General features: G+C 39.8%; 2 protein-coding genes across 2 annotated transcripts in view; one reads left to right on the top strand and one right to left on the bottom strand.

The window, feature by feature from the left end:
* The window catches only part of nat8l (N-acetyltransferase 8-like), a 20,627-nt gene extending 9,415 nt beyond the window's left edge, over positions 1 to 11,212 (top strand). Inside the window, exon 3 of the mRNA XM_014021031.1 lies at positions 10,563 to 11,212. Within this exon, the coding sequence (XP_013876485.1) occupies positions 10,563 to 10,930 (368 nt within the window). The 3' untranslated portion in view covers positions 10,931 to 11,212. The remainder of the gene's footprint in view (positions 1 to 10,562) is intronic.
* Positions 1,780 to 11,244, bottom strand: part of poln (polymerase (DNA directed) nu) — an 87,254-nt gene continuing 77,789 nt past the window's right edge. Inside the window, exon 28 of the mRNA XM_014021028.1 lies at positions 1,780 to 2,655. Within this exon, the coding sequence (XP_013876482.1) occupies positions 2,643 to 2,655 (13 nt within the window). The 3' untranslated portion in view covers positions 1,780 to 2,642. The remainder of the gene's footprint in view (positions 2,656 to 11,244) is intronic.

The raw sequence follows: 11,244 nt of genomic DNA, 5'->3' as shown, positions 1-11,244 counted from the left end.
GGCTTGCTTTCTAATTACTGAGAGAGTTCAGCTGGTGTCTTGGCTTTCCATGCCTTTTTACACCTCCCTTTCTTCATGTGTTCAATACTTTATCCCTGTACCATTCCACATTATTACAAATAACTTCATTTCTGGACATTTATGGTTTGATTTCTTTGTATGTCTGGATCACTTGGGTTGTTACCGACAACTGTTTAAAATTTCATGTCATTAGCACCTCTAGTAATATATTTACTGTGAAAAATGGTGGCGTGTTCAATACTTATTTTACCCACTCTATGCTGCAATGAGATGTTAAATAAAGTGCAACTACAAGTACTGATACTGGAGCTAAACCCCAATTATTAATGTTATTTATTTGTTTACGTGTAACTTTTTTTGTGAAGTTATACCACCGGTGAAAAAACAACTGAAGGCATGTAATATAAAAAGCATCAGAGTAGACCCTAAATAAAGAAATAMGAGTATAAAATCAGATAAAAGGGGGTTAAGTGCGTACAAGATGGAGGGTGGGGAAGTGAAAAGCATTGGTTGCAATCATGTAATTGACTGTGTATGCGTTAGCAAAATATCTCATGAAACGGTGAATTTTAATAGATATTTTTTGCTAAACGGTAAACATTTTTACACTGACCCTAAAAGCAGATGGAGGAGGTTTCCCTTCTAATCAGTATGCTCATTATTTATTTTCTTTTCTTTGTTTAGTTGCTCTAAAACCACTTAGTTAGACGTGATAGCTGCTGAATCCCACCACCGTTTTTTTAAAGTTTGCAGGCCACTGCTAGGAGATGTTATAAACCTGCTGGATGGTCTCACTGTGTATCAGGTTAGGGAGTTTGGGTACGCTCTAGGTTTTCAGCACTTTTTTCATCCTCTAGTTCTGAATGACAGAACAAAGGAGGTGGACAGAGAGAAAAGTGAAAATGTGAAAATCAAGGAAGGAGGAGCAGAGTGCTGGTTAGAAAATGGGGGCATGTGAAGGAGGGGTCCTCTGCAACATCACACACGTGTGTGAGAAGAAAGAAATCAGGAGCTTCCTGGTTATTAGGAAGACAAAGGRGGGTCTCYGGGGGATTTTTCTGACTTAAGTTAGCTGAAGCATACCTCCTTCGATCCTCCTCTCCTCTTGTAGTGTTTTATCTCCCACCTGTACTGCTCYTCCTCTCTGTGTTTGATCTGCACGAACGTTGGAGAAAGGCTACTGTGGAAACATAAAAGAAAAGATGTTTCCAAACAGCCAGTGAGCTAAAACATATACTGTACATTTTATTGTTAATCCATAGAATCATTCAGTCCTGGCTTATCCAGGGTTAGGTTTTCCATGATTGGTCAAGTCTAACATGGTTGTTAGACGGTTTTAGACCAGCACTTAGGAAAGATACAGTAATATCAATGAGACTACAATAATAAATGGCAACAAAAACTTTTGGTAACAAAATGTCAAATCTCACAGGAAACATTTAATCAGACTGAATGAATTCAGAAATTAAAGAACTCTTGTGATTGCCTTCACTCTACCCAAAGGCCGATAAGGACCGTAATCATCTTCTTTGCACATTGCGTCAAAAATGATGCAAACGTTTTATATTTAAAGGTTTTAAAAACAGTTATCACGTGTCTCAAATGGACCACTTTTAAAAACAGCCCCTCCAAACATTCAACCCATCCATTTTCTTTACGGACATCTCCTTTACRGGTCATACAGAGATGGTGTCTATCTCCAGCAGTCATTGTCTAAAATCCCTAAGTCCCTTTTCCACTAGCGCCTCTATAGTATGGTTCGATTTGGCTGAACTTCAGTAACAGCTCTAGTGGGGCGGGGGTCATCGTAAAGTTGGGTGGTCCCATAATTCAAAAATTGATGTCTAAAGAGGTGGCGGCTATGCTCTATTAAGCTATTTGCCAGCCACCATTAAACAAAGAAGAAGATGACCCGGAAAAGATACGCAACACAACAATGAAGGACACAGTAGCAGTATTATTGCAAATGACGGGTCGGGTTGTTGTGAGAGTAGCTCTTGTGATGCAACCAATGGCTCCACCCTCTAACCAATCAGTGACCGACAGTCTTCTGACATCACGTTTTCAGGCCAGCATGGTACACTTGGAACCACAGCGAAGTAAGCACTGAAAAAGGGGCTGGTTCCACAAATCCTTGCTAGTGAAAAAGTCTTGGAACCGTGATGAGCCAAGCCGAACCATGGTGTAGAGGCACTAGTGGAAAGGGGGCACTAGACAGGCTGTAAGTCCATCACAGGTCCACATAGAGACAAACAACCACTCACAAACTCACACCTAGAGACAATTTACCAATTAGCCTAAGATGCACGTCTTTGGTCTGTGGGAAGATCTTTGGAGCAGGAGATTGAAAAGAACCCCCAAATGTAGTTACCTTAAAAGGTTGCCAAGTCTGCGAAGGAGTCCCCCTCAGTCTGAAAGCACCTAATAACCAAAGGGATTGAGCCAAATCAGAAGCTAACCTAAACAGTATATCTAATGATTTGAGAAAGCAGAACCTGCAGTAATGAATAATGAATCGCAGACTCACTAACCTCTACTTACGGTTTACATTAAGGTTGAATCAATACTGAGGCGCACACTGTAGTGGCCAAATGATGTGTCATCAGCAGCTTCATTAATCGTCACATCGAGCCTCTAGTGACAAACCACAAGGATTTATTGTTACATAAACAGAGTTTAAAGCCTGTGGCTGATGGGTGAGGGATTGATTCTCTGCTCCAAAGATCTGATTTAGAGTCAAATCAGCACRGGACTAGTTCTGTAAGGAAGACAAAGTTACAAATGTAATGCATGCAAATTATGTATATGTGTGAATTTAACAGGCCTAAGTCATATTTTTAACAGTAAAGCCTGAGTTTAGGAATGAAGGGGTAGTAGATGTCTAATATCCTGGACAGGGTGAAGAGTAGAATGTGTGAAACATGTTCCCACAAGCTGCTGTTAATGAGGACTAAAACAGTACAACCAAGAGGGAAACACACAAATTGAGTTCCTCAGGACTAATGGACACTTAAAAAGAGCGAGCGCACACAGAGAGTGTGTTCGTCCCTGCGAAATGCGACAGACACACCAAGACATCAATCTTTTTAGCGCAATGCTCGGAGCCTAAATGCGGTCTGATGGAAGAGAGCTCAGCTGTAAATCTTCACTTCAGATTGAATGAATTATTCATGTTTCTGTTTCTGATCACATCTGGACAGCGCATCTGACAGTCTTCTCGCTTATTTGCCGGCGGTGCAAGGAAGAAAGCGCTGATGTTTGGGTTTTGTGTGTCAGGCTGATCTATTCTTCCAGTGTGAACTTTGACCTCAGGTCAGGGTGAGTCTCAGTGAGTGCATTAAGAGGGTGGCGGGGCGTACGTGTTGTGTAAAACCAAGAAACACTTTTGAAAGAATTTATATTAGGAAAGCAATAAAAAGGAAACAAATTCTTGCTCTCACTCATTTTACAAGCTGTTGAGTAGTGGTCAGTTTGATATTTCCTATATAATAACCAAAACTGATAATGTTTTTAGGTCTAAATTATCCAACAAAGCAATTTATGTGTTTTAAGCAACACAGATTACAAAAATATAGTCTAAATTTTAATTCAAAGCTCCTAAAATACAGATCAATAGAGCTTAATTTGATTTTGTTGTTGTCTTAAGGTTGCAGGTTCGAATCCCGGTGACTGTTACATCAAAAATGTGGGTGGAAAGGGGGAAGCATACCAAGACAAAGTCTTAGGGCCAGACAATAACGTTTTTTTAAAAGTCATAATATTATGAGAATAAAGTTGTAAAGTYGTAATAATACTAGGGTTGGGCGATTTTGGCAAAAAAAAAAATCACGATTAATTGTGGCATTTAGCCAATAATGCTTAATACGACCATTAATAGATGAAGATTGCACTTGCATGACTTCGACTCTATTTACAAATTACTACAAATACTCTGCTGTAAGAGGTTAGAGAAGGTAGACCTGTGATATATGGGTTGCTGGTTCGAATCCCAACTGTTACACCCAAAATGTGGGTAGAAAGAGGGAAGCATATCACACTTGCTTACACCCTTAATTGCCCCACTCTGAGCCGTTGTGCTGGGTTCTTACCCCCACAGCTGCACAAGATCGCAACCCTCCTTCTTCACAGAAGTGGGCTGTGTGTGGTACCTTGGTGGTCAGGAAGGGAATAAAAAATAAAACTTTGCCAAATGGTCATGCAAGTTAGCTCACTGTGGTGACCCCTGATGAAGGGAGCAGAAAGATAAAAAAAACTTAATCTGTCCTAGGCTTTATTAAATATTTTGCTAACAACACAAACACACAAAGTATTATTATCCTTTCACCTTTAGTGGTGGGTGATTAGCAAAAACAAAGTAAAGCTATTTAACACCTCTTAGCGTGCTCCGGCAGCTTCTTCTGAACTACAGCTCAGCAAAGCAACGTCTAGACTGAACGCTTATCAGCCGAATTAGCCCTCTAGGTTTCATGTGAAAGAAAGAAGAATAATCTCATTAACGATGAAACCCATTCTGTGTGCGTGCACACAGCGTGTGTGTGTGTTTCTGGAGGATTTTATGCAGAGTTCCAACAGTAGCATCACYGAGTATTTAACACCTTGACATGTGTGCGCAGAGACATAATAAAATCCTGGCCTAGCACTCTAGAAACCAGATAAGAGCTCARTAATCAGATTCTTCCGTCTGTGAGAATCGCTCAACTCTTCCTTTTTTTCTTGCCTTCTCTCTCTGCTGGATTTGTTTCATCTGTGCGTCCCCCTCCCCCGCCCTTCTTCTGTATTACCCTCAGATCTGTCATTGTTCTTCCCTCCTTGATTTGTGTTTGTATGTCCGAGCAGCGGGACCAGATCCTTTCAGACTGATCACCATTCACTCAGATCGCTCCCTGTCTCTATCCCTCTGCTTTTGTTTAAAGCAAATAGATGAATAAATTCTCTMTTTTCTTAAGTCCCTCTTTTCTCCAAGTCTTTCTGAGTGTGTAAGCTCATTCATACGACTCACACACACACAGAGAACAGACCCCAGGCTCTGAACTGTCGCAGTCCTGTGTGGAGCTTCTGCAGCTGCTGGGACGGAACAACAGGGACTTTAATGCCCTGAACAAAACATTACTCTTTTATGTCCTTACTCATTTCATAGACTGCACRGGTTTTATATTCCCTGCTGCTTTACTAAGCAGAAATAAAGCAAGATGATAAATAGGAATACAGATTTAAAATAAAGGCCTAACATTCCTTGAAGGAATGCACATCATTTGCTACCTTTTACAACAAAGTACATCTTATGTGTAAAAACTGGAGTTGTAGTTATTTTGGTCTCAGATTTTAGCTAATATCTGTAAAACCAAGAGTTATGGCCATTTTTGTGTTTAAAAAAGTTGCTGAACTGTGGTGGCCATCTTGAAAGGAGCTAACTCCRAAAGTTAATCGGTGGCAGATGTACATGTAGTGATTACTTTCTGAAGGTTTTGTCRAATCTAAATCTTTTCAGGGTTTCACGAGATGTTATGCTGATGGTTCAGACAAACTAACACAAACAATTTAAAAACATTATCGTCTTTCACCTTCAGGGGTGGGCGATTTAAACACTTCTTCTTCTTTCTGCCGCCTTTCATTTTATTTGTGATTTGGATTTTTATTGTATATAAATTTATTGTATAAAAAAATGAATAAAGTTATTTAAAAAAACTAACATATGTAAACTAATACTAGACATTCTTCAATAAATAAATAAATAAATAAATAAAATAACACATCTGCGGCAACCCCACTTTGACTTTGCTGAAATATGTAGACGAAGCTAAAACTGAGTTGCTAAAATTAAAAGAAGCAAAATACTAGCTAAAATCCAAAAGGAGCAAAAAGGTTGAAGCTAAAAAAAGCAGAACGCTGGCTAAAAGCTAAGAAAACGCGAAACACAACATAAAAACATCGATTTTAAATGACTAAACTTAGGAAGCCAGAAGTTGAAGCTAAAGTCCTTTTAGTATCCCGACTGTACAGTCGCAGGTCAAGTTCTAAGTCCTGCCTCTTCGTGTAAACAAACACAAACCTGCTTATAATAAAAAATAAAATACACCTCGGTAATTTTAAGTTGTTGACTATTGCTCCWGACTGGCTGCTGTGTGGTTTAATGTTGGTTACTTTAACAAATTTAGCTGTAACTACTTTTTTTTTTTAAAAGAAACTAAAGGTCTAGCCTGGTAAAAACCAGACCCTGTCCTTCACTTTGCTTCGTACAAGGGTCTGGACTTGCTGCATAGAGAAGCGATTCCTGCTGGAGGCGTGGCCTCTGTTGAAGTGTGTGTGTGTGTGTGTGTGTCGCTGTGAAGGAGGCTAAGCTAAGAAGCTAACCGGAAATCGCGTGCGCTGTTAACAACCTTACTGAGAGGAGAAAAGTACCGAGCCAAACGAGACGGCTGTAAATGAGAGCTGCTGCTTTGTCAGACAAATTTATTTTAATTTGGAAGCCTTATCAACACGGACTGGCTTCATTCACTTCCTCCACTGCCGTATGCTAAAATAACTAGCAGACACTGCGCAGAAAATCGGCGTCGTTCAAAACTCCACCTTCTGTTTGCTGATTGGCCCTGGTAAAATAAACTACAAGCAGACACTGCGCAGAAAATCAAYGTTCTGTTCTGTGATTGGCCCGGCTAAAAATCTGCCTGTGAAATCTTTGTCTATGGGAGAAGTCCCAGACGGAGCAGTGAAGGGTAACTAGAATTGAGCAGAACTGCGTAGGAAGGCAAGGGCCAGGCTACTAAAGGTAATGTAGAACTACGATTCTGTGTGGGAGGAGTGGGCGGGGCTTAAATCTCCAGTGCACATGGTCAAAAACAATTCAGCACGGCAGTCCCTGTAAACCACGTCCTTCTGGTCCTACAAGAGATGGCTTTACAATTGGTCTATTAGTATCATATGTCTATGGTTAAAAAAGGCAGAAGGCTGAATAAAGCTAAAAAAAAAACAAAGCATGTTGAAGCAGATTTCAAAGAGAAGAAGAAATTATGTGTTTCAAATCCAGGAGCCAGGGAGAAGGAGAAATCACACACACGACAGGCCCTGGAACAGTGTGGTTATCCTGACTGGGCTTTCCTGAAAGCAGACAGGAAACACAGACAGGATTCCATGCAACCTTCAGGTGAAAATGAAGACCCCAAACCCAGACCCAAACCGTGGTTATTCCGTATGTTGCGGGTGTTTCGGAGAAACTGAGACGTTTATTTTCTAAACATGATGTCCCAGTAGCTTTCAAACCCCAAAACACATTACGGCAAAGGCTGGTTCACCCCAAAGATCCGGTGCCCCGGCACAAACAGAGCAATATTGTATATGCTGTTAAGTGCCAGGAGGACTGCGACCAGTTATACATCRGGGAAACAAAGCAGCYACTGTTCAAAAGAATGTCCCAACACAGACGAACTACATCTAATGGCCAGAACTCTGCAGTTTTCACTCATTTACAGGCCAGCGGTCACTCTTTCAGAGATGAGGATGTTCTCATTCTTGATAGAGAGGAACGCTGGTTTGAGAGAGGAGTAAAAGAAGCCATTTTTGTGAAGAAAGACCGTCCATCATTAAACAGAGGTGGAGGTCTCCRTTTTCAGTTGTCCCCCTCCTACAGCGCGGCTATTGCCAGTATCACTCCACCCCTGTTAACAATAGGTGTTAATTAGGTGTCAACGATAGCATGTGATGAGTATCAGTCACATGGAGGCAGTGCTTAAACCCTGAATTTTGCCTGAAACTCTCAGACTGAAGAAGTCTCTTGGAGGAGAGACGAAATGTTTCATTAAAGAAGAACCCGTCCAGAAGACCTATACAATTTTTTTCTTTTTGATTTTTTACCTGGATTACTGAGATGCATCAGGACGTGTTTCAAGTAGTTTTACTACAGAAAGCGTAAAAAATGGGGAAAAAAGAAATAGCGTGAAAACTGAATCAGCATTCACATTAATAGTTCTTTTTAAACAGTGTAGTTCTTTGTCCCAGATGATCTGAGTGAACTTTCTGTGACACAGTGTTAAGTAATGAGCCCGGTCTGATTAGCATGAGGCAGAATGCTGATTGCTGTGCATATTGCCCTCATTCCTGGCGCATGTTGAGTTCTGACAGATGGTCGGAGGGCATCATGGAAGTCTARCACCGTCCCACCCGTCAGGTCACACACATACTGTGTATTATTGGCACTGAGCCAAAGAAGTTGGCACTGCGGCTTTGACATATTCCCAAAACAAAACTCCTTTTCATTTAATTGCAAATTACCTTTTCAAGATAATGTGCAAAAGTTTTAAACCACCCATAATTTCTTTTAATTTTAGCTTCAAAGAGGAAGCAAAGTATAAAGAAGTTAGGGATGCTTCAACACCTTTGCAATGTCTGTTTGTTTTGTGAAGATTGTCCAAAATCCTTCAAAAACCCACACGGCTGCAAATAGGAGTGAAAAGCTTTTTTTTCTGTATTTTCTAAAATTGTATCAGCAAATGGCATAGTCATCTGACCCACTTTTCTGTAAAGGCAACATTTCTCACCAGTCAGACCTTCTGTCRTCTGAAAAGCTGAATTTAAATTTTCTTAATTCAAGAAACATGATTTTCTTCCATGTCGTCTTTATTTGGTGCCTAACGAGGTTTCTTCCTGTTTTTAAAGGTAGACCACTGATTGCACACTTGAAGAGCAGGAAGTACAAATATGGGACTGCTTGCTGCTGCTGCAACCTACATACTGTATCTCAGCTGTTTGATGCTATAAGAGGATCAGTTTAACACAGGTCCACAGGGGCATCGAATCCCTGCTAGCATGAAGCATAATGCCATTATCAGCTGTTTCTGTGAGATKTTCAGCAGGAACAAAGAAGGTTTATTTATTTTATACATGAAAATGAGTCGGTTCAGGAGAAAAATCAGGATTCAGAGCTAATAGACATCAGGTCTGCAGGTTATAAAATAGTCTTAATCTCTAACAAACAGATGTTACACAACATAAGTAAGAAGCAAATGTATATTTTTTCTTTGAAAGTGTCTGAATCAACACAATATAGGTGGTTTGAAAATATAAATACGATTCAACAGGGAGTAGTTTAAAGATCAAAAGCGCWAACTTATTTCCTTCATTTAGCTCTTTTGCTGTTTAATTTTCATTATTCGTTAAAACCCATGAAATTAAATAAGGATACTTTTTATTCACACTAATATGAAATTTGAAAAAAAAAACATTTACATTACTAGCTGTGAAAAAGACATTTATAAATGACAGAAAACCAGTCATTATATGAATCAGTGTATAAAATAGAACATCTTAAAAGTGCAGCTCAGAAATGTTTCTCTGGAGTGTTGTCTGCTGACAGGTTCCTTTAATCTTGTGAAAACGTATGAGWGGACATCTTTTTGTTTGTCACTGTTTCTGGTTTCTCCAATGTCTCTCTATCAGTTTATTTACTCCACCTAACTGAAGTTTATGTTTGCTTTATTGTAAATTGTTGTCACTCTTATCAACTATTTATATAAAAGTCTAGTTATTTAACCACCTTCACCAATWTTGTTGAAAATGGTCCTTGGTTCAAAACAAACTATTAAATTTACCTTGTAAGAGTAATTATCTGAAACTAAAGTGTTACTTTGTAACAATGACAGTGTTTGCTTAACTGTTATATATAAGATTTTCACAAAAAGTAAATAGATTTGTGTTTAGTAGATTATTTCTAGTGACCCGATACCAGCATTTATAGAAAACACTAGTTCAAATTGCCCCAACAATACCAGATCCAGTACTCCACTGAATGTGCTACAGTTTACATTTCATCAGTTTCATGTTTAAGAAAAYAATACAAGTTGAAAGAAAACTTTATTTAATTTAAAATGCTTCGTCAGTATATATCATGCTGTATATTTGATTTGATCAAGTCAGAGGGGCTGTAGGTCTATAATGAATGAGGGGCTCCTTGTTCTAATTAGAAATGTACTTAAAGTCATTAAGTAATGTTTAAGTTCTAACTCAGTAAGTACTTGGTATCGGCAAGAACCCAAACTGTAATACTCATACTTGGTTTWAAAAAACTGGTATTGGGACACCCTCTATTATTTTTTTGATGCATCAGTTTTTCTTGACAATAAATCTTTTACTGCTGGAAAGCCTGTTCATTTCCCTTTTAAATGGTGCCGCATTTGTAAGGAACATGCATTTGTGGGATGAGCAGTAGAGCTGAGTATGTGGGTTGGGCACATGGAAATTTTGCTAAAACCTCTTTGCCGAACTAACCTGCCAATCAGGTGCATGCTATAAGATTTATTGCCAAGAAGTATTGTTACACCAAAGAAATAATCTACCAAACACATATTTCCTCACATTTTGTGCTAGGTTTATAATTTTTGTTTAAAATGTTTTAATACCAGAATCTGCTGAGGTAGACTACAGCTCAGCTTACTATTAGCTCTATTCCATAGAGACCAACTTTGGAAAATTTGTACCATTGCTTTAATTTCTTATCTGTAACTATTTCAGTGAGTTTACTTTAATAAATGTTTCCTCTTTTGTTTTGTCAGGCTCCTGTTTCTGGGTGGCCGTCCTGGATGGACGCGTGGTGGGCATTGTGGCAGCGCAGGGTCACGAGGAYGACAACACCGTGGAGCTGAGGCGCATGTCAGTGGACTCCCGCTACCGGGGCAAAGGCATCGCAAAGGCCCTGGGTCGCCGCGTTCTGGAGTACGCCGTCCGCAACAACTACACCGCCGTGGTCCTCGGAACGACCGCCGTCAAGCTGGCCGCCCACAAGCTGTACGAGTCGCTGGGCTTCCASAGGACGAGCCAGAGCGAGGACTACAGGCTACCTGGGATGAGCCGCTCGCCGCTGGAGAGGCTCTTCTTCCAGATCCGCCACAGCCGCTACCGCCTGCAGCTCCACGAGGAGTAAACAGGTGATGGGGGAAGAGAAAAACGGAGAGGTGGAGATGGAGGATTGAAAAAAATAAGGGACAAAGAAAGCAAAATCCCTCCTTCACCTTCAAGCCCCAGCTGCATCCTCTCCTCTGACAGCTTTTATTTATTTTGTGTCATTGGAGAAATCTTTGAGTAACACTTCTACTATTTCATTGTAAATCACTAACATTTTTTAAATTAATATTACGCTTTTGTTGATGTTATTTTTGTATTATGCATTACAATTTCATTAATAGTTTCTTTTTGTCTATTTTAATAATTAGGTTTGTTTTTATTGCTACCCACTTC

The sequence above is a fragment of the Austrofundulus limnaeus genome, unplaced genomic scaffold (assembly GCF_001266775.1).
Source record: "Austrofundulus limnaeus strain Quisiro unplaced genomic scaffold, Austrofundulus_limnaeus-1.0 Scaffold276, whole genome shotgun sequence".
In the NCBI taxonomy this organism is placed as follows: Eukaryota; Metazoa; Chordata; class Actinopteri; order Cyprinodontiformes; family Rivulidae; genus Austrofundulus; species Austrofundulus limnaeus.
The sequence above is the reverse complement of the archived record's forward strand: the minus strand, read 5'-3'. Positions and strand labels throughout refer to the sequence as shown.